We start from the raw sequence: 24316 nt of genomic DNA on the forward strand, positions 1-24316 counted from the left end.
AAGAATGTCTGATTTCAAACGAACAAGTAGACACAACATTTTTTCAGGGATTTGCTGGACTGTGAACATTCACACACAGACAATATTCTTCTTTACTGCATTTCCAACAGCTTAGCTTGATTCAGTTTATTATGCTTAATACTCAGATCCATACTAGCATGCTAGAGATTTCTTTTCAAGCAATAAATCTTCAACTTCTTATTTTAGGTTTTGACTCAGCAAAAGGTCTGAAGAAGTGACTTGTTTTTGAGAAACTGAGATAATATATATGACAGATTTTTGGAAAAAAAAGTTTTACCCCATATTCACATGTGCTTCATTACTGAGTGCATATTTTTTCCTTATTTTTCCTTTTCCCACTCTCTACTACTACACTTTCTGTGTCTATCTTGAAACTGTCTTCCTTAATTTGCCAATAATCATTCTTATTTCTCAACTTCAGTAAGTTTTACTGCTTATTAGGGCCAACATAAGTATAATAAATTATAAGTAAGGGGAAAATAGACAAATTACACTGATAAAATTTAATAATCAGCTCAGAGATATACAGCAACTGTTATAAATGATTCAAATCTAAATTTAGACAACATAAATTATATTTTTCTTTGCAACACAGCTACAAAGTATTCACAAGTTATAACTCAATGCAATATATATTCATATATTATTTATAAGTTTTTATCCAACCAGTCAATGTACTTGTCTCTTATCCTACGACCTAGATGTAAATAAAATGGTGATGTCATATATGATAAAGCTCCATGGAATCCATTCTCCATATGGTCATGAGCAACTTGAACTCCAACATTTCGCAGTCTTGAAACATACATAAGTCCATCATCTCTTATGAGATCATGTTGACAGGTAAGGATATAGGTTAGTGGCAACTTCTGTAACTGGGAATCATTGGCCAACAAGGGTGATGCTCTGTCATCCATAAGTGCTGGCAATGAAAAACTAGCTCTTCCAAGAATTGGTTCAGTATAAATGTAGTCCTTTTTATAGTTCGCAGGAAGAAGAGTACTCCAGTTAACAAACTTAAACAGATGTCTTGATTCCAGGGGCATATACTGGTTTCTTCTCATTGCCTCGGGGAGTGTTTGATCCCTGGTGAAATACAGACTGACCAGCTTTATGGCCATTTCCCGTGTCAGAATTACACCATGCTCATTTTCTCGGTGAGATGGCAAGTAAGAATCAATTGCCTGTAAGGCAGGGTAAAGTAAAGCATGTGCTTTGATTTTATGTTCTATTTCAGGATCATTCTGTACCTAAAATACAAATAGTAATACATTGTAAGGCAAAGATTTCTACAACCAGGAGGAGAAATCTAACTTTAAACATGAGATAAGCCATTCTACATGAATTGGTAATGATAAACTGTAATTATTTTCACAATATTTATAATATCTTTCATTGGCATGAAAAACTCATGCTCTTTTCAAACACTAAAGTTTTTAAATAATGATAGAGTGAGTGAGAAAGAAAGAGAAAGAGAATGGGAGAGATAGAAAAACACAGAAACAGAAAAAGTAAAAGAGGAGAGAGAAACACAGTGGAAATAACCTGATCCTAAATGGATTCTAGGGGAAATTGATAGTATGCTCATATTAAAGTTTGTAAAAATTCTTTCTGACTGAAGCTAACCAAAGTAAATGAAATAAACATAATACTTAACTAGTATTATTTTAATGTTTATTTTTAAAAAATAACAAAATAATAATTTTAACATTTTGCCAATATGAAAATATTTAAAATCTTGAAACATTTTTTTAAATGTGGGACAATTTTAAAATAATATATTTGAGTATTAGGCAAACATTCACAACATCATACCATAAATTCATGAAACATTACACAGATGCAAAATACATGGACAAAATTGGAGGGAAATGCCAAGCATTACTTTCTGAGAGAATGGTGGAGTGTTTGGAAAACAAAAGGAGAAAACTATGAAAAAAATATGTTGAGGTTCACGAAGTTTGATATGCGGGAAAAACATATAGATTATTTTGCAAGGAACCCCTATACCTTGGCAGAGAAGCAGAGTATGTTGAAGCCCCATCTATGGCCCTGCAGACTGCAAGAGAAAACTTTGAATTAATCTTATAGGAGCTATTGTCTCCACCAGAGGCTGCATCTGCAGCAATGTCATCTGAACAAAGGAAAACACCCACTGCTGTTCCAAGTGAAAACCTCAGGATAAGAGAATGTGTCTCTAAACCACAGCAGCACCTTAACCACTAGACTAAACATGTGCTCCATTCTAAATTCTTCAAAATGGCATAAGAGTTTTTCATGGATTTGTCCCAAATTTTGGTATAAACATATGGACAACAGAACAATTTTTTTCATAGTGTCAATAAACTACTCTCTTGATGTCCATAATATCAGTGGTATGGCCTATAACTTGAAGAACCAGTTACAGATTCAAATAGAGTGATTAAGAAGCCTATGTCACAGATCCAGCTCCTGACTCTAGCTTCTTGTTAAATGCAGATCTTTGGAGCAAGTGGAAAATATATTTGAAATTAATAAAACAAAATTTTGGAGTGAAGTGGGCCAGCACCATTTCACTCTTACATCAGTTTCTCTGTTCATAAACAGTCTTCATAGGTGTCTTGAGTTGGGAGAGATGACTGCTTGAGATAAAGCTGGTAAAGGTCAAAGAAGAAATTTTTCATGACTATTCCCTGCATGGAGAGGCCTGCATCAATGTATAACTGAACTATTCAAAACCTATTCAAAGGAATTCTCTGTAGTGGATACCTATGCTTTGTATAAAGCTCACTTCATTCAGTCCAATGTGTTGGTAAATTCTTTCCAAATGCCCTGTGACCACCAACTGGGCATAAAATTTGCCTTTACATTGGTAAGTTCCTCATGTCAAAGGGTTATATTGAAGTCCCTATATTGAGACTCTCATCAACTACTACCCTTCTCAATACAGTCACTGGTTGACACGGGATGGGATCCTACCATTAAGCCCCCAGGATCGGATGTGTGTTTCTCCAAAGTCCTGCACATCCACACGAATTGATGCACGACCTATCACCCAGAGAAAGATGGATATATGCAAAATAATACCTGTGGATAATTTTTAAAGATATATTTATTTATTTGAAAGGCAGAGTTTTAAAAAGGGAGAGGCAGAGAGAGAGAGAGAGAGAGATTTGTCTTCTGTCCACTGGTTCACTCCCCAGATGACCACAATAGCCGGAACTGCGCTATCCAAAGCCAAAGCCAGTAGTCAGGAGCTTCTTCCAGGTCTCTCACATGAGTGCAGAGGCCCAAGGACTTGGGCCATCCTCCACTGTTTTCCCAGGCCATAACAGAGAGCTAGAGAAGAAGTGGAGCAGCTGGGACTCGAACCAGTGCCTCTACAGGATGCTGGCACTGCAGGCACGGCTTTACCCATTCTGGATGAATTTTTTTTCCCACAAAACTTGGCATATATGTTATTTTCAACCCAGACATCTAGCATTGTAACGGTTGTGATTGCTATCCCACTAGAAGGATTTAGACAAAGCCTGTGAATAAGCCATCAAGCATAACACAGGAAATATTGGTTCAGCTCCAGTTTTGTTTGAGGATGCAGAGATGGTGTTTGGACAAACATCTTAGTAACCTGTGGCCAGGAATATGGCTCAGGCCCATTAAGTATTCACAATAAAGGATCTCTGCAGACTTTTCTCATTTCCTTGGACCAGGAACCATGGAGAGAAACAAACAGTGACTATGTAAACAGGGAGAGGACCGGATGAACCCACCCACACCCTACTTGGGCAAACAAATTAAACACATCTGAATCCATAGATGAGTAATCATTTACCACTGGTTCCAGAGGAGTGCAGGGACAATGTCTTTAAATGTGTTCCATAGATTCACATTAAGAATAATCTGTGGGATTGTGTTGTTATATGATGGACCAGGTTAAAGGAAGTTGCTAATCAGAAAACAGAAATTGAAGAAAGGCAAGGAATTCAAACCCTGAGATATTTTGATGGATGAGGAAAGCAGAAATATAGATGTGATGTCAGGGTTTAAAAGCATGGTATATATGTATCAGTGAATATGACCTATGTCCATATATATCAGATTCCAAAGCACTTAGAGTCTAGATGGGGATATGCATATGCAACAAATAATGGGATAACTACTATGCTCTAGTAATGTATAAATTGTTCCCAGTAACATACAGAAAAAGAGAATAGATTTGCTTGGAGGAAAGTCTGGCTTATACAGAACACCAAGGAAGAAATCAATTTGGGTATCTGAATTCAGAGATCAGGACAGTTTTCTCAGAGGAAGTTTCAGATTTCATAGTCTTCAACATATAAATCATAACTACAGACATAAGAAATGGCAGAGAATGGTATAAAAGACAAAATAACCCATGTGTCTTTTTAGAGTCCACAAACTATTGATCTATCAGCAGCGAAGTTTTACTGACACCACAGGTTTTTTTTTAATTTTATTTATTTATTTATTTATTTTATTTTTTGACAGGCAGAGTGGACAGTGAGAGAGAGAGAGAGAGAGAAAGGTCTTCCTTTTCCGTTGGTTCACCCCCCAATGGCCGCCGTGGCCAGCGCACCGCACTGACCGGAAGCCAGGAGCCAGGTGCTTCGCTTGGTCTTTCATGCGGGTGCAGGGCCCAAGGACTTGGGCCATCCTCCACTGCATTCCCAGGCCATAGCAGAGAGCTGGACTGGAAGAGGAGCAACCAGGACAGAATCCGGCACCCTGACCCGGTGTGCTGGCGCCGCAGGCGGAGGATTAGCCTATTGAGCTACAGGGGCACCGGCTGACACCACGGTTTGTAAGCATTAAATCTGTAATATATTGCCAATCAATTGTAACATTATGAGATTATAAGAAAGCTTTATATTCATCATAAAGTAAAAGTTGGTTCTGATGACTCGGATAAACCTAGTGAAAAGAAAAATTTTTGGATCAAAATATGACTCAGGTAGAAAGTTTTGTAGTCTGTTCTCACTTCAGCAGCACCTATACTAAAAATAGAAAGTTTTGCAGTGCAAGAAGAATACATATCTTAAAGTATGATCATATAGATAAATATGAAATGGTAAAAGAAATCATGTTTGCAAATACTATTTAAGTACATTGAGTTCTGATGCACTATTACCAGCAGCAACAATCCCTTTGAACAGACAGAACATACTGTGTAAATAGATGCTATGTTCCTTTATACTTCATTAAGGGACTAGAATGAAAGTTAATTTTAATTGAGAACAATTCACTACAGATTTTACTGAGACTCGCTTCTGTTTCTGATGCCTGTGTTAATATTTATGATTAACCTGTTGGAAAGCTATAAGGAGCTATAAGGTAGGCCTTTCCATCTTCATAATCTTTATGGCTATATAATTATTTAAATTAAGCTTCTTTACAAAGAGAAGCAAATGCATCAAATATGCAGGTGTGTCAAGATGTTGCTTGATTACTGCTGAGTAATTATTAAATATTTTTCAGAATCTACACTTGCAAAACCAGTTCCAGATAAAATTTAAGGTCAGCTTGCTCTGCAACATGTTATAGCACTTAGTATAATAATCTCAAAGCAGGGAACTCTTCAATATTAACCTTCCTTACTACCAGACCACCCAACTCCATAAGATCCTTCAAATAAACAATGCTATTTGTAAGATACAGCAAATTAGTTCAGGCTGCAAGATAACTCAGGAATCAATCAGTCAATAGTTTCAAACTTTCTTTTTGATAATGAAATTCTTCTTTATTTTTAGAAAATGTACATAGAACTCTAACCCCAAAGGGGATTAAGGTGGAGCAAGTTGGATTAAGGGGTGACCTTTGGTACAGAATCAAAGGTGAGGCTTTGCTATCATAGCTGCTTGGAATCTACAGTATGGTTTGTGTGTGTGTGTGTGTGTGTGTGTGTGTGTGATGTTACTGATTACTATATATGAGAACACTCAAAAAGCCAATAAAAGGACCCCAGCAGCTGAGAACATATGCACCAGCATTGGAAAGTGAGGTAAGACCAGACTACTGCAGCCCATGCCACTGGTGATAAAGTGACAGGAAGAGCCTAGTGGGAACACGCCTTGGAGTCCCATGGAGGATAGTGTACCAGCCAATCTAGAGGAGAAAAAAAAGGAGGGATACATTTCTCTCTCTCCAGTCACCTTACAACAGCATCCTGTAACAAGCCAATAGAGGGGAGTACCATTTTGGACATATGTAATAGCTGCACCAGCTTGCGTCATGCTCAGCAACCAGCAGAGTGGAGACTCCTGACTCTGCTGGGGAGAATTAACAGAGTTCTGGGTCCATGTGACTGTGGGAAACTTGTGTGCTAGGACTGAATAAAACTGAGGCTGTGTGGGAAGTCTCATAGTGTGGCTGGGACTGTGGGTAGTCACTGTGGGAGACTCCACATGCTCAGGGCTTCCTAGTTCACTGGTGAGGGACATTGCTGGGGAATCTGAGCTTACACTGAGGACTGCACAGATTCTTTGTGTGGTCCTTGGGGCAGAGCAGATGAATATTACAAGCACTGGGGCTAGCACTCAGGCACTGGTCTCCTTAGAGGAGAGGAGCTCAGCTGAGCGAAATAAATTTCCCTTCTGATTAAAAAAAGAGGATATTTACCACACCAAACTTGGGTATGTCACATTAGACATGCCCTTCACCCTGGAGAACTGAATAGAGCTCCTTGACCACACTCATGACATGCCTCTAGATATTCACTGAAAGCAGACTCTCCACTTAGCCACAGAGGAGGCATAGTACAAAGATAAAAGCCACCACAGGTAAAAAAAAGGAAGAAACCAACAAGTATCTCTGTGGGGAGCAATTCGGACTAGACTGAGTTACTGGAATTAAGACTTATTCTATGCATCTGCTCTCCCACAATATGGCGCTGGGAGAGGAGAAAACAGCTTCTACGCAGCTGCCTCCAGTTCAACCAATAAACTGTAGGACCTACTCCTGATTGGAGGAGAGCAGCGTACTCGGCGTGTGGGCAGCCGAGTTAGGATTGGCGGAGGAGGACTATAAAGGAGGAGAGAAACGGCATGCACCAGGAACATCTATGGGGAACATCTAGCTGAAGGAACACCTGTGCAGCCCCCGAGAAGAGCCGGCCGGCGGTGTGCCGCTCCCCTGCGGAAGTGGGGAATGTGGCCAGGGGGAACTGCCCTTCCACGGAGGTGGAAGGGATAGTAGCCAACCCGGGAAGAACCAGCAGCAAACCCGGGGAGGGCCGAGCAGACGAAAGAACAGCGTAGGGTCCTGTGTCGTTCCTCCACGAAGAGGGGGAGCGACATATCTCTACAAATGCTGAAATAAGAAACAAGAATAAGAATAAGGAACACAACATGGCATCCCCAAATAAACACAACACTTCAATACTAGATTGTGAAGATGATGAGACTGAAGAAATGCCAGAAATTGAACTAAAAAAATTGATCATAAGATTATATAGAAATAATCAGAAGCAAATGCAAGAACTACTGAAATCTGTAGATGACATGAAAGAAAATTTCTCCCGCAAAATTGAGATCTTAAAGAGAAAGCAAAATGAAATGAAGAATTCAATATAACAAATTTAAAAATGCAGTGGAAAGCCTTAACAACAGAATCTGAAGCAGAAGAAAGAATATTCAACTTAGAAGACAAAACAATCCAAAAACAAAAAGAAGAAATTAGAAAAATAAAATCACTGTTAGGAATCTACAGGATACTATCAAACAATGCAACATACTGGTTCTAAAAGTTCCTGAAGGCACAGAAAGACAGAAAGGGTTACAAGGGCTTTTTAGTGAAATAATAACAGAAAACGTCCATAATTTGGAGAAAGGAAGAGACATTCAAGTACAGAAAGCACATTAAACTCCTAATAGCCATGACCAGAAAAGATCTTCACCACAACACATTGTAGTCACTCTCCACAATAAAACATTAAAATAAAGATTTTAAAATGTGCATGAGAGGGGCCAGTGCTATGGCGCAGCAGGTTAATGCCCTGGCCTGAAGCGCCAACATCCCACAACTGAGAATTTACCCAAGGGAAATGAAATCAGTGATTAAGAGTTTTCGGAACCCCCATGATTATTGCAGCTCAGTTCACAAGAGCTAAGACACAGAATCAACCTAAATGTCTGTCAACTGAATAAGCCTGGATAAAGAAATTATAGGATATGTACACTGTGAATACTACACAGTAGTAAAAAAAATGAAACCCAGTCATTTGCAATAAAATGAATGAATCTGGAAAACATCATACTTAGTGAAATACCCCAACCCAAAGGGACAAATACCATTTGTTCTCCCTGATCTGTAATAACTAATAGAGCACCTAAAACAAAATCTGTAGAAGTGAAATTGACACTTTGAAAAGGGATGATTTGAGCTGCCCTTGTCTTGACTGTCGAGGAACAGTTTCTTTTTTTTTCATTTTTTTCTTCATACTATTTCTTGAACTCTTTACTTAGCATAGAGTTAATCAAATGTGTATAAAGTGAATTGAGGATGGATCTCAGTAAAAAATAAGAATGGGAATAAGAGAGGGAGGAGGAATTTTATAACTGTAAAGTTTTATAGTTTTGCATTAATTCCTATGGAGTTACTTCTAATGGTACAGTTTAAAACCTTGTCATGGGACCCCAAATCTCATTAAGCTTGGTGGTAAAAATGCCATCTTAAGTGTTAAAGTGATCATATTATTAATGTTAACATATAAATAGATAGGATTAAGTGTTAAAGTAATCATATAAGAAGGATCAAGTGTCTGGCAATAATAACAGATAGAATTAAAAAGGAGAGAATGTTCCAACATGGGAAGTAGACTCATAGAATGACAATTGCTTTAAATAAAACTCTGACCTCAGAATCAGCCCTTAAGGCTTCCTGGTCTGGTTGAAAAGCCTGTGAGAGCATTTCAGACATGGAAAGCCAAGACACTGTGGCAAAAAAAAAAAAATATATATTCTACATGAAGGATCTCTGTGAGACCCCAACTGAAAGAAGTGGCCACCAAAGAAGGATGTACTTTTCTCTAAAGGGAGGAGAGAACTTCCACTTTGCATATGGCCTTGTTGAAATAATGACAGCATCTGTGGATTCAAAAGCATTCTATATCCTAGGCAGCTCATGTCAAGAGCCTCGGGTGGTCATACATAAGAGTGTTAATTGTTAAATTAAAAATAGAAGTCACTGTGGGTTTTTTATTTATTTATTTATTTATTTTTATTTGTTTGACAGGTAGAGTTATAGACAGTGAGAGAGAGACAGAGAGAAAGGTCTTCCTTCCGTTGGTTCACCCCACCAAATAGTTGTTATGGCCTGCGTGCTGCACTGATCCGAAGCCAGCAGCCAGGTGCTTCCTCCTGGTCTCCCATGCAGGTGTAGGCACCCAAGTACTTGGGCCATCCTCCACAGCAGAGAGCTGGACTGGAAAAGGAGCAACTGGGACTAGAACCAGGCACTAATATGGGATGCCAGAAGCGCTGGTGGAGGATTAACCAAGTGAGCCATGGCATTTTTAAATTAACTTTAGGAGAAATAAAATTTCATAACAGGCAGTCATCCTAGCCAGTAAAGTGTTTCCTTTTGTTCAGGCCCACTTTGATATGTTCCAAGGTGTTCTAAAGTTTCTTCATAATGATTTTCCATATTTTTTGTTAATTTTATTTCTATATATTTAATTTTCTTTGATACCATGGTAAATGGGTTATCCTCTACTACTGCATTTGATTAGAACCCAAACCCGGTGCCAATGTGGGATCCAGCACCGCAGGCGGAGGATTACCCAAGTGATCCACTGCGCTGGCCCCACAATAGGAGTCACTGTGTTAACAATAGGAGTCACTGTGCACTAACTCTCCATGTAGGTCATTTGGGACCTCTGTCCTCAATGAGTTGCATTATGAGAGTTAACTGTAACACTAGTTCTGTGTGTGTGTGTGTGCGCGCACACACACAAATTGTTGACATCTTTACTTAGTATAGAATTGGTCTTCTGTGTACAGTTAATTGAAAATGAATCTTAATGGAGAATGGGACTGGGAAGGGGAGAGGGAGGAGAAAGGGTGTAAGGCTGGGTGGGAGGGTGGGTATGGTGGGAAGAATAAGTATATTCCTAAAAGTTTACTTATGAAATTTGTATTCCCTAAAAAATAAATCAATTAACCAAAAAGCCAATAGAAAAATGGTATTAAAAGATTAGCTTATTTTAGTCCAAAAGTTTTTTTTTAATTCACACATAGTTTTGTTTTTATTATACATTTTTCATGAACTTCTGAAATACCCCCTGGTAAGCATGGGTTTAAAAGTTTTTGCCCAAAATAAACTTACCTTTTAATTCTACAAAGTTTTTGTAAGCCTCATAGATTGATAGATAGACAGATAGATAGATATAGGTACATGTACATGTATATGTATATGTGTGTACATGTTCGTATATATGAGTAGATATTCATATAACTGTGTTTATACATGGATATAACTGTATGTGCATATGTATATAAATGTGAATATGTGTACATATACATATATGTATGTGTGAACTATAAATTTCTAAGTGCTCTAATTTAGTATTTTTTTAATACTTCAGAGGAAGTAAATGGAAAAACTGACAGATGGAGAGGTATCTGGACTGATATTTTGCTTTTTATTTCTTCACAGCACCCGTCTGAGGATTTATTTAACCAGGAAGAGGATCGTTGAGAGTGGCACCCCTGCAAAAATGTATGAAAGATCTGGGGGGCTATGAAAAAGGGGTGATAAATATGTACATGGGACCTCCCTTCTCTAGCCCCCTCCTGCAGCCCTAGGAGGGCATGAGGACATGTGTGGTAGGTGAGAAGAGGGGGGCACTATGGCCTGTGGTTTAGTGAGCTCTTGGGGAGGCAGCCCAGGGGCCTAGAGGCCCTGAAGGGGCAATGGTGCACCTCGGGAAATCTGGATCTGAACTCTGGACCTTGCTGTCATGTACACACACAGACACTCACCCCTCTCTCAAGGAGCTGGTCACTGCTGCCCTCCCAGTGACCCCACGGTCCATGGGACCTGTGCTCTCCTTGGGGGTTCCAGCTTCTGCTCCTGGGTTCCATAACCTCAGAGGTGGCTGTTGAGGTCACAACCTTTGCCCTCCAGACCTGGCTTAAAACCTCAGCCCTGGCCAGGGCCATGGCTCACTTGGTTAATCATCCGCCTGCAGCACCAGCATCCCATATGGGTACCAGGTTCTAGTCCCGGTTGCTCCTCTTCCAGTCCAGCTCTCTGCTGTGGCCTGGGAGTGCAGTGGAGGATGGCCCAAGTGCTTGGGCCCCTGTAACCGCATGGGAGACCAGAAGCACCTGGCTCCTGGCTTCGGATTGGCACAGCGCAAGCCATGGCAGTCATTTGGGGAGTGAACCAATGGAAGGAAGACCTTTCTCTCTGTCTCTCTCTTACTGTCTGTAACTCTGCCAAAAAAAAAAAAAAACAAAACTCAGCCCTAGGACTTTGTCCAAAGGAAGGAAGGAAGGGGGGATGGAGCTTTGCCCCTGGCTCTCCTCTCCCTCACCTGTCAGCCTGTGCAGGGCCAGTGGCCTTGGGTGGGGAACCGGGCTGGGGTTCTAGTACAAGTGGAGGTGGTGCCCCCAACAGGGCTCCCAGTGGGGTCTTGCAGAGGAGGTGAGGGGTTCCTTGGGCCACAGTGGGCGGTGGTGGAGGTGCCATGCGGCTGTAGAGCAGGGGATGAGCTGGCTCCAGGCCGCAGAGACAGGCAGCAGCCACAGCCCCAGGGCACATCAGCTCCTCCCCTGACTCATAGAAGTGGTGTGGCTGGGCGAGGCACAGGGGCCCTGCCAGCCAGGTGGGCTCTAGAAAGCCAGGCAGCCATCTGAGGGGCTGGGACCCAGGTAGGGGGGCGGCCGCGGCTTCTCCTTCCACAGAGGAAGACTTTGAGTCATATTACTTAAAGTACAGAGCAGCTTCCCACCTCCAAAAAAAGAATGAAGAATACTAGCTTCATCACACTTCTCTCTTTAAAAAGTGGAGAAAGTTGATATAATGAGCAAATATAAGAAAATAAACAGCATTCTTAAAAAGCATTAAGGCCATGAAAGGTAATGAAATACAAGCAGACTGTCACAAATTAAAGGAGACTAGTGAGATATGACAACTAGATGCAACATGAAAATCTAGATTGGAACCCAAAAGGTACCATAGTAGAAAAACTGATGAAGTTCCTAAAAAGTCTAGCTTAATTACTTATGCTGTGATCCTACTCTGGGATTCCAGGATGATGGAATAGGGAAAGGACATACTGCTTTAGGCGAGGGGAAACAATAACTAAAAAGTGAAGAGAGTGCATTCCCAGGGGAGAGTTGGAGAGAAATCTGCAGTGGAAATTTTACAGAGGGAAGAGAAATGCCATGGATCAGCGTGGATGGTCTGGATATGCAGCAACTAGCCAGAGGAAGTGCCACCTTTGTAAAGCAAAGTGAGAGCAGCCTGAAGTAGCCCATGCCACTGGCAATGTAGCTGGAGAGCTTGCCTAGTGGAGTATGCCATCTTTGAGTCCGGCCTGGAACCCTTAAGAGGACAGTGTACCACCTAACCCAGCAAAAAAAGAGTATGTTTCTTTCTCCTCATCCCCCCCACAAATGGCATCTGGGGACTGGCTGTGAGAGGGCACCACTTTGACATCAGTAATGGCAATAGATGTTCATGTGTGTGCACCCAGCTACTGGCGGGGCCAAGGTGCCATCTTGACACCACTAGTAGCTGCAGCAGGTCAGGTACATGTGTGTGACCCAGGGATTTTACCAGAGGGGAAAACTGGTGTTCCACACTGAGAGTCAGGCTGGGAGGATTTACTGGGGGTGGGCACTCATGTAGGATTGTGAGGTGCCCTCTGCTTCTCAACATATCACAGGTTCTAGGGCTTAAACTGCCAAGGCAGAGCATACACAGGCAGCTGGCTCTGGGAATGTCTGCCTCTCAGAGGATGGGGTGGGCTAGTGGGTGCCTCTCCACCCTGTCATTGTGGGAGTTTTGTGTGTTGAGACTGTGGGAACTCTGTGATTGCATCATAGGGCATAGAGTATAGATAGGTCACTGGGCAACCAGGTCCACACACTCAGAGCTCCCTGTCTGAGGTGGGTCACTGTAGCAGGATCCACATTCACACAAGGACTGCAAATATCCTTCATGTGACAGCACGGGTGAGTGTTGCATCCACTGGGGGCTAACCCAGGGCATTGATCACCTTGGAAGAGAGGAGGTGAGGGTGTGATTATATCAACAGAGGAGATCATATCTTCTTCCCTGCTGACAATAGAGGTGACCTACCACATGCAACTTGGGTACCAGCCTGGATACTCACCCCACTCTGGAGCACTGATAAGAACTCCCTGGCCACACCCAGCACATGCCTCTGGGTACTCGCTGAAACAGCAGACACTAAACTAAGTCACAGAGGCATAGTTCAAAGGAAAAAAGCCATTGGAGGAGAAAAACAGAAAGAACTTCCACAAATGCCTAAAAATAAACACAGAAACTCAAGAAACAAGAATAAGGAAGACAATATGACTCCCACAAAGGAACACAGCAACAATACAATATTAGAATGTGAAGACAAAGAGATGGATGAAATGCCTAAAAAGGAATTCAAAAGATTAATGATAGGATTACTCAGAAGCAATGAGAAGCAAATTCCTGAGTTAAAAAAATCCATATGGGGCCAGCGCTGTGGCATAGCAGGTAAAGCTGCCACCTGCAGTGCCGACATCCCATATGGGCACTGGTTCATGTCTCAGCTGCTCCACTTCCAGTCCAGCTTTCTGCTATGGCCTAGGAAAGCAGTAGAAGATGGCCTAAGTCCTTGGACCCCTGAATCCACGTGGGAGACCCAGAAGAAGCAGAGTTGTGGCCATCTGGGCAGTGAATCAGCAGATGGAAGACCTCTATCTCTCTCTGGCTCTCCTTCTCTCTGTGTAACTCAGACTTTCAAATAAATAAATAAATCTTTTTTAAAAGAAATCCACACACGACATCAAAGAAAAATCATCCATGAGACTGAGATTGTGAGGAGAATTCAAACTGAAATATTAGAAATGAAGATTTCAATGTCAAATAAAAAATACAGTGGAGCATGTTATCCTGAGTGGTTTTTCATGTGTCTGTAGTCCATTTGAATTTCATCATTTGAAAAATTTTTGTTCATTTCTTTAATTTTTAAAGACTTATTTTTATTTTTTGACAGAGTTACAGAGAGAGGTAGACACACACAAACACACACACACACACACACACAGAAAGAGAGAGAGAGGTCTTCTACCTACTGGTTTGCTCACCAAATGGCTGCAATGGCCAGAGCTGAGCCGATCTTAAACTAGGAGACAGGAGATTTTTCTGGGTCTCCCATGTGGCTTATGAGCCCAAAGACTTGGGCCATCTTCCTCTGCTTTCCCAGGCACATTAGCATGGAGCTGGATCAGAAGTGGAGCAGCTGGGACTCAAACAGGTACCCATATGGGATGCTGGCACTGCAGGCCAGGGCTTTAAACCACTGCACCACAGAGCCAGCCCCTTTTTTGCCCATTTCTTAACTGGATTGGCTTTGTTGTTGTTGTTCAATTTTTTGAGTTCTTTATAGGTCCTGGATTATTAATTTTTTTCATTTTCAATTATCTTTATATACAGAAGTTCAACTTGGTATATACTAAGTAAAGATTTCAACAGTTTGCACCCACACAGATACACAAAGTATAAAGTACTGTTTGAGTAGTAGTTTTACCATTAATTTGCATAGTACAACACATTAAAGACAGAGATCCTACATGGGGAGCAAGCGTACAGTGACTCCCATTGTTGATTTAATTAACACTCTTATTTATGACATTAGTATTCACCTGAGGCTCTTATCCTGAGCTGCCAAGGCAATGGAAGGCTCTTGAGTTCACAAACTCCAACCTTATTCAGACAAGGCCATAGTCAAAGTGGAAGTTTTCTCCTCCCTTCAGAGAAAGATACCTCCTTCTTTGATGGCCCATTCTTTCGTCTGGGATCTGACTCACAGAGATCTTTCATTTAGGTCATTTTTATTTGCCACAGTGTCTTGGCTTTCTATGCCTGAGGAACTCTCATGAGCTTTTTACCCAGATTTGAGTGCCTTAAGGGCTGATTCTGAGGCCAGAGTGCTTTATCCATCACATAGTTTGCAAATATTTTCTGCTGTTCTATCAGTTATGACTTTGTTGAGTGTTTCCTTTACAGAGCAGAATAATGTTAGCTTAACATAATCTTATTTGACTATTTTTGTTTTTATTGACTGTTCTTCTGGGTTTTTTTCCAAGAAGTCTTTGCCTACGCCAATGTCTTGCAGAGTATACCCAAAGTTCTTTTCTAGTAATTTGATGATATCAGATTGTAGATTTACATCTTTAATTCTTGGATCCATTTTGAGTTGATTTTTGCATACTGTGTAAGGTCAGGGTTTTATTTCATACTTCTGCATGCATAGATAAAATTTTCCCAGTGCCATTTGTTGAAGACATTGTCCTTTCTCTAGGGACTGATTTTAGCTTGTCTGTCAAATAATCAGTTGGTTGTAGTTGAGGGGATTAATTTCTTGGTTTTCTATTCCATTCCAATGGTCTACATATCAATTTTTATGCCAGTACCAGAATGTTTTGATTATAACTGCCTTGTGAAATATCTTGAAATTTGGTATTATGATGCCTCCAGTTTTGTCTTTGTTTTTAAGGTTGCTTCATCTATTAAGGTCTCTCATCAATTTTAGCATCACTTTTTCTAAGTCTGAGCAGAGTATCCTCAGTATTTTGATTGGGATCACATTGAATCTTTAAATCATTTTGTATGGACGTTTTGCATAGATAAAATAGTGTCAACATTTTGATGGTATCCATTCTTAGAATCCATGAACATGGAAGATTTTTCCATTATTGTGTGTGTTTTCTATTTATTTCTTTAATGTTTTATAATTTTCATTATAGAGATCTTTTACATTCTTACCAACAGACATAAAAAATTACTCAGGGTCACTAATCATCAGGGAAGTGAAAATAAAAACCACAATGATGTTTCACCTCACCCCAGTTAAAATGGCCATCATCCAAAAACCAAAAAATAAATACTGATAAGGATGCATGGAAAAAGGTACCCTAATGCACTATTGGTATAAATGTAAACTAGTACAACCATTACCAAAGACAGTATGAAGATTCCTCAGAAATCTAAAAGTAGATCTACTATATGACCCAGCCATCCCACTCCTGGGAATTTACCCCAATGAAATAAAATCAGTATATGAAAGAGTTATTTGTACGCCCATTTTTTTAGCTCAATTCACAATAGCTAAGATATGAAATCAACCCAATTGTCCATCGATGGGTGACTGGTAAAGAAAATGTGATAAATATATACCCTATGGAATACTACTCATCCATAAAAAAGAGTGGAATCCTTTCTTTTGAAACAAAATGGATGCAACCAGAAACCATTATATTTAGTGAAATTAGCCTCTCAATCTAAAAATTCAAATATCATGTTTTCTCTGATATGTGATAGCTAATATAGGTTATTTAAAAATTATAAAACAACATCTTGTGATATGATTGTTATTTTTATCCCTTGTTTATATTCCTGTGGAACCATGGTCTTCCCATTTTTTAACTTGTTGAATATTATGGTTAATGGTGAATTAAGCCTTTGGTTATAGAGTGGACTGAAGTATCTTTGCAAATATTAAAGAAAAAAATAAAGGAAGAAAGGCAGGAGATTGAGGAAGGTAGAATGGGAGAGAGGGGAGTAGAGTTATCTTCTTAGAATTGTAATTATAAAATACATGAAATCTGTTCGCTCTATACTAATAAAAATAAATAAGTTAAAAAACAGTTGAATCCAGCATAGTATTGGCATAAGATAAGCATACAGGTCAATGGAAAAGGAACATTCAGAAAAAGATTATGGTCAATAGAATTTCTACAAAGTACCATGGTAATTCAATGGGCAAGGATGGTCTTTAACTACTGGCGCCATAAGAACTAGATATCTGTGTGGAAATGAGAAATGAGCCTCAACCTCTACCTCCTTTGCTGAACACAAAAATAATGTACCTTTTGAGTCACTGCTGCTGTTAACGCACCTCCAGAACTGTCTCCTGAAATACAGATTCGGGTAGGATCCACTCTATATTTTGTAAGAATTTTATCCTGAAGAAAATACTTGACTACAGTTAGGCAGTCTTCAAACTGTGCTGGAAAGTGGTGTTGAGGAGCTAGTCTATAGCTTCAAAAAAGAACAATGAAACATTAGGTTTGCATCTGTTCAAACGGTGCTCAGTGACCAAATAAATGCAATTTAACACTTATTGTTCAATCGCTTTAAAACAAAGTATGAATTTTCTACTAATATTACTTGCTTAAAATATTGAATTGAAAGTGAAACATGTTTTTCAGTCTTGTACCTAAAGTCCATGAATGGTGTTGTGTAAGCAGATTCATGGGAGTGGTATGATCTCCCTGGGTATTGTAAGCAAAAACCTAGGCCAAGCGCATTTTGGATTGGAGATGTTCTATAACTTACATCATGTTCTCAGTATAACAGGTGATCCAAGCATTTTGGAAATCAATTTTTTAAAAAGTATCAAGAATTTGCTTAAAGGCAACAGATCTCAGTGTATATTCTAGCCAAATGTACTATATTTCAAAGACATTAAGATAAAAATTCTACAAGATGGCAACACATACATGAATAATTGAATAATTGAAATCTAAATTAAAATATTGAAATGCAAATAACACTAAAATAGCCTAGGGATTTTGCCGGTTTCTGTTCAATGAATTTTTAAAGCAAGTTATATCCAATTATTTTTAATGGATATTTCCCTAATATATGTGGGTCAGTAAAGCCAGAATTGTACTCTGTTAGCCTGTTCTCAGAGCTGAAGTATTATTTTCTTCAGGGTGATAAAATCTATTAATATTTATACTTGATATTAAATATTGGCTATAGAGTTCTTAGAATTCTATGATAGGCCGGCGCCGTGGCTCAATAGGCTAATCCTCTGCCTTGCAGTGCCGGCACACCGGGTTCTAGTCCTGGTCGGGGCGCTGGATTCTGTCCCAATTGCCCCTCTTCCAGGCCAGCTCTCTGCTCTGGCCAGGGAGTGCAGTGGAGGATGGCCCAAGTCCTTGGGCCCTGCACCCCATGGGAGACCAGGATAAGTACCTGGCTCCTGCCATCGGATCAGCGCGGTGCGCCGGCCACAGCCCGCTGGCTGTGGCGGCCATTGGAGGGTGAACCAACGGCAAAGGAAGACCTTTTTCTCTGTCTCTCTCTCTCACTGTCCAATCTGCCTGTCAAAATAAATAAATAAATAAATAAATAGGGCATAAATAAATAAATAAATAGGGCAAAAAGGAAGACCTTTCTCTTTGTCTCTCTCTCTCTCACTGTCCACTCTGCCTGTCAAAAAAAAAAAAAAAAAAAAAGAATTCTATGATAAATTGTATCTAGAAAGTTCTAAATAAAATGTAAAACATATATAGATGTATCTGGAACATTAGATATGTTGTGTGCATTACTTGAAATGCACCATATTTAAGGTATTTTAGGAATAAATATCAACAAAATTTGTAAGGATTCATACTATATAAGGCAGGAAAAATTGTATCACTGTATTAAAACAGGTAAAATTAAAATACACAATGGTGATAATGATAAAAGGTTGAAGTTCTTTTAGGTGCCCTTCTGATAAAAGTATAATGAATATAAAAGCAAACATTCTATTTAAGTGATTAAATCTTAACTCTTTTTAACCTTCTATAACTTCCAAGTTAAAAAATACATAAATAAATAGAACCAAAACCGCTAAATCTTATAAAATTTTTTGTATCAGAAATCTGTAATATTTTTGTAATTATTGTTATTTTTATGGAGTAGAAAAATGTAGAAGAAAATATTCTTCCAGAGGATGGCAGATATCCTAATTTATCCTAGATCTCAGAAATCCAAAGTATACTAGTATGGATATGAAATTACTGTTCCAGCTTAAGACACTCTGGTATATTCTAGACAAATCCAAGTATAAAACCACTTTTCTTAAGCATGGCTTAATATTCTCAGCTAGTCCTAATCTTTATCACCTACATCATTCCAAACAAGAATTATTCTTAAGTTAAGCATTTTCTTACCAGCCAAAATATGACTCAATATCCCAAATGCATAATGATTAATTTACTTTCTGTTGTCCAGGTGTTACACAACTAGAGACTTATAGCATTTGAATTTTATGTAGTTAGAGCAGTAGTTATTCCAAGAAAACTCTTTTGGGTATAACTGGGAGATTCCCACATTTCTGGGAGAATAATTGGTTATTGGACCCTTCCAAGGAGCAGTCTATGTCACAATGGTAATGAGGAAACAAACTAATTTTTTAAAATCATATTTGAAGCATATCTGACTTGATTTAAAATAAAACCTCTATTGGATGAAGGTAAAAATCAAAGTTGCCAAAGGAAAACATTCTCTTACTCTACTCCTACGACGACAGCATCTAGTGTCTTTGCCGTCCATCTGTTTAGGAAGTCGAGAGCCGTCTGCTCTGAAATGAAGAAACAAAAGTCAAAATAATACTTTCAAATAAAAAAAAACCTTCAATTATAATTATAAACAGAGAAAGAAATGTGAGCACTTCACAGGAATCTCTATTTCACACTCTTGTTTCAATGAGGGGGACTAGAATTAACATCACATGGTCTGCTCACCCTAGTATTGCCAGTCACTCTCTCCAGAGGAGAAAGATGACTTTGCAAATAAGTATTTAAGGGAGAAAAATTAGTCTCGGCTCATTTTAATTTTTCTTTGGCATCAGCTCTCTGTACACAACAACGCTTCTCCAGTGCCTCTGTGGCCTTTTGCATTCTCTATTTTTCTGCAACTCTAGGCAGCAAGTTCCATAGGGAGTGTGTGTGTAATTGGACAGTAGGGTAGACCACAGTGACTGGTTAATCTCTGTAACTAAAACATGACATGCCAAGCACCTACATATGTTTTCTCCAAAACTTTCACTGGAAACAACAATAATAATATTTTGACTTTCATTAACTTGAATTCTGTGCATAATCTTTCATTTGGTTCTAAACTCAGGAAAAAAATTATAAATGATTTCTGACTTAATACAGTTTAACTTATTATGTTTTTACTTTACCATGCTGCATAAGTGATAAGCATTCCAAAGAAATGGTACTGCAAATTTTTAATTTTCCCGAGCTAGCAATATGCTTTTAGATTTCTGCCTTGAGATAGAACTGTAAGCTAATGCAAGTGTTAAGAGCACTTAAGGTAGGAAGCTGTTGTTTGGTAGGTCACATGTATTAACTACAGTTTTGACTTACTTATTTTCAGTTCACAATAGATTTATTAAAACAAGACCCAATTTTAAGTTGCAAGGCATCTTTAACAGTAGGTATTGACTCCCTAAAACAACAGTGGTCAATAACATAATTCCTCAAAACTTCCATTCTCTTTCAATATGCCACAATAGGAAATGGCCAAAATAAACTTAGTATTAAGGCAGAAGCTTAGGAACAGCAACTAGCTTTTGAGAAAGCCTGTTCCAAACCAATGTAAGTCTTAGATGTACAGATGAGTCTTGGGATGTTTGCATACAAGCCATTGACTGTCTCCCAATACTCATACATACAGACACACTCCACATCTTTCCCCAAGTGTCCAAAAATCTGATTTACCAGTGCCATGGCCAAAGCACCTTAGCAAATTATGTGACATCTGATACTGCTTTCTTTTTTATACAAGACCCTAGAAATTCAGAGAATTCTAGAATTATGATCAATTTCCAAACTTTTTTAAGGCTTCTCTGGCACATTGACAAAATTTCAAGTTAGATACATCAAACTTAATATTTGGTGCATAACAACCTGGAAAACAGAAAAGTAAATCACTTAGTCTTTTAGTTAGAAAAATAATATTTCCAGGGCTGGCACTGTAGTGTAGCCAGCAATGCTACTGCCTGTCAACGCCAGCATCCCATAAGGCACCATTTCAAGATGCAGATGCTCCACTTCCTATCCCACTCCCTGCTAATGCTCCTGGGAAAGCATCAGAACATGGTTCACATGCTTGGGCCCCTGCACCCACGTGGGGGACCCAGAAGAAGCTCCTGGCTCCTGTTTTCAGGTTAGCCCAGCTTTGTCAGTTTTGGCCACTTGGGAACTAAACCAACAGATGGAAGATCTTTCTCTCAGTCTCTCCTTTTCTCTGTAAATGCCTTTTAAATAAATAAATAAATCTGTAAACAAAAGAAAAAGAACGTTTCCATTAAATGTTGAATTGATAATTTGGGGAGGGGAGGGCAATACACAGATAAAGACCAAAATGTGCAAGATGTAAAAGCACTCTATCTTTTACATTTAATTTTTAAAGATTTATTTATTTACTTGCAAGAGTGACAGAGAGAGAGGGAGAGAGAGAGAAAGAGATTTTCCATCCACTGGTCACTACCTCAGATGGCTGCAAGAGCCAGGACTGAGCAGAGTCAAAGCAAGGAGCAGGAACTCCATCCTGGTCTCCCATGTGGGTAACAGGGACTCAGCTACTTCAGCCATTGTTTGTTGCTTCCTAGGCAAACTAGAGAGAGCTAGATTGGAAGCACTGAGTAGCCAGTAATCAAACAAGCACTGATGTGTGATGCAGCTGTCCCAAGTCGGTGCTTAACCAACTGCACCACAGTTCTGGCCCTTTGACCTTCATTTGTAAAGCCCCTCAATGATTATATTTCAATGATTATATGTGTCTTTATTTTTACATCCAAATTATTTTTAAATTACCTTACAACTAAAATCAAATCAAGATTTTTTTTGTGTTTTATTCTTATCTCAAAGTGTCCCAACTCACACAGTATTTGCTGATGTAATCTACGGTCATGTTTTTCCTTCATTCCATGCCCATTCATTGAATGTGTAGCATGTGCAGGAACAAGTTAGAAACAAGAAGATATTAGGATAAATGCTGATAAAACAAGAACCAAGGAATTATATTTAAAAAACTACCAAAGCCAAATTTTCCTAGATTTCTTAATTTTAAAAGAAATTTTAGGGGCCGGCACTGTGGCACAATGGTTAACGCCCTGGCCTGAAGCGCTGGCATCTCATATGGGTGCCAGTTCTAGTCCTGGCTGCTCCTCTTCCAGTCCAGCTCTCTGCTATGGCCTGGGATAGCAGTGGAGGATGGCCCAAGTCCTTGAGCCCCTGCATCCGCCAGGGAGACCCAGAAGCTCCTGGCTCCTGGCTTCAGATCGGCATAGCTCTGGCCGCGCAGCCATCTGGGGAGTGAACCAGCAGGTGGAAGACTTCTCTCTCTGTCAAAAAAAAAAAAAAAAAAAAGAAGAAGAAGAAGAAGGAAGAAATACTGGAACAAAAGAAAAAAAAAGATAAATTGAAAATTGCAAACAGCAGAAAACAGCCAGAGATCTCACGCCCACAGACACACAGATGTACACATGAGAAAAAAACAGATTTTATCTGAAGGTAACAGGTGAGTCATCTTCTGGGGGTAAAATATGAAAGATGTTCTAAAATAAGTACCGTTGCAGGGAGAAAGGACAATGCATGAAGTCTTTAGGGAACTAAAAGTAACTCAGTATTGTTGAAAGTAGTGGATGAAGCAAAGTTGAACAGGGAGGCAGTGGAGACATCAAGAAAAGGTGTCTGTGCAAGATGAAGTACTAAATTATGGATATAAAGTCAAACTGTTAGGAAGGAAAATAAACGAGATATGCTAATTGAGTGCGGGCACTAAGAAACAGTAAAGAACAATAAACAATTGTCACTAAGAACATTCACGAGATTGATATGTTGGTTTTGATAAATGGTGGGTTTTCATTTCCTTAAGACTGTTTGGACATAAGATAAACTGTATTTGGTCATACTTAAGCTCAAGTGGTTTGTGGTCTGTGGTCCATATAGACATACACATCTAATTGGTTGTATATGTTTGATTCAAAACTCAAGAACAGTATCAGAGGAGAGAGACCTGCATGCCAATAGCATGAGGGTAATTGCAGAATGAGGGATTAGAGTAGAGTTCCAAAAGTCAGAACCACGCAAGGGAGAGAATTTGGGGGCAGAAGGATATTTAAGATATTGATGAAGAGTAAGTATAGACAGCACGTCATTCTTTTCTTTTCTTTTTAAACTATAGGTGAGGGTAGAATAAAGAGAGCAATAACCAGCAGGATTGCTGAGCCAAACACAGCAAGACATCAGTTACACAGCGGTGCTACGACCAGCAACAACTGGAAATTAATTTGAAATGCAAATTCTCTGGCTCCGCCATTGATTTACTGAATCAAAAATTCTTGATCTGCATAACTCACCCTACCAGCTGTTTCTGAGCCTCTAAAATTCGTGAATCTCTGTCTTTGGGCGTTAGCCCTTACAGGCTGGAGATGACTGATCTCCCCTTCCTTGTCACAGTATGTGCTATAGAATTCACTTTCTCGGTTTCCTTCAGAGTTGTTCAAAAGGAAAACTCTTTTAATGAGGATTTCCTCAAGATATACAGAACACAGCAGAACACACACTTCTCTAGATATTATAAAATTCACCTTTCAAGTGCATGTCCCAAAGAGGGTCTTTATCTTTACTGCATCACATTATCTACGCCTAGAACTGCTTTCACTAACTACATGTCTTTGTGTCAATCTGTTAGCCTGTACTTATGAGGATTATCATAAAAATTAATAGCTCATTGTAAGGGTGTTTTAAGATGCTCTTCATGTAGTAGAAAGTCTTTTTGTAACAAAGAGCTGAATTTCTTATTTCAGTCTTAGAATCTATCTACTTTTACATTTTCTTGTTATTTGGGTTTGCTTGTTTTGTTTTACTTTGTTTTTTTGCTTTGAGGACTCTAAAAAATAAAATATATGTGAGATAGAGTAGCATCCCTATTTCCTCCTGGCATTCTCCCTTTGCCTGGTAATTGTTCTTGTATTGCTTTCTACCTTCCTATTCTGTGAACTTTGAGTGGTAACTGATAAAATAGTCTGGCAAGTGTAACATGATTCTAATTTGTTTCAGGACTGTACAAACCAAACCAAGCAAGGGACATAAATGTGCTCTATAACTGATTATATTTGTTTTTCATGTTAGCTGTTAGAAAACTGGGTAGGAGAAAACTAGAAAGCCAGAATTGCAGCCTAACCAAGTTGGCATTTTGTACATTAATCTATTCTACACTAATATTTGATTAAGTACAGCTTGCTATAGTACCCATATCTTTATGAGATTATCAAGCA

At 39.2% G+C, this 24316-nt stretch overlaps 1 protein-coding gene across 1 annotated transcript in view; it reads right to left on the reverse strand.

Annotated features, from left to right (window-relative positions):
* Positions 1-662: 662 nt before the first annotated feature.
* The window catches only part of LOC103350418 (arylacetamide deacetylase-like 2), a 29352-nt gene continuing 5698 nt past the window's right edge, over positions 663-24316 (reverse strand). Inside the window, exons 3-5 of the mRNA XM_017346847.4 lie at positions 19534-19603; positions 17115-17286; positions 663-1271 (exon numbers count right to left, since the gene is read on the reverse strand). Of these exons, the coding sequence (XP_017202336.3) occupies positions 669-1271; positions 17115-17286; positions 19534-19603 (845 nt within the window). The 3' untranslated portion in view covers positions 663-668. The remainder of the gene's footprint in view (positions 1272-17114; positions 17287-19533; positions 19604-24316) is intronic.

This window comes from Oryctolagus cuniculus, chromosome 4 (genome assembly GCF_051225735.1).
Source record: "Oryctolagus cuniculus isolate XC-2025 breed Fujian yellow rabbit chromosome 4, ASM5122573v1, whole genome shotgun sequence".
In the NCBI taxonomy this organism is placed as follows: Eukaryota; Metazoa; Chordata; class Mammalia; order Lagomorpha; family Leporidae; genus Oryctolagus; species Oryctolagus cuniculus.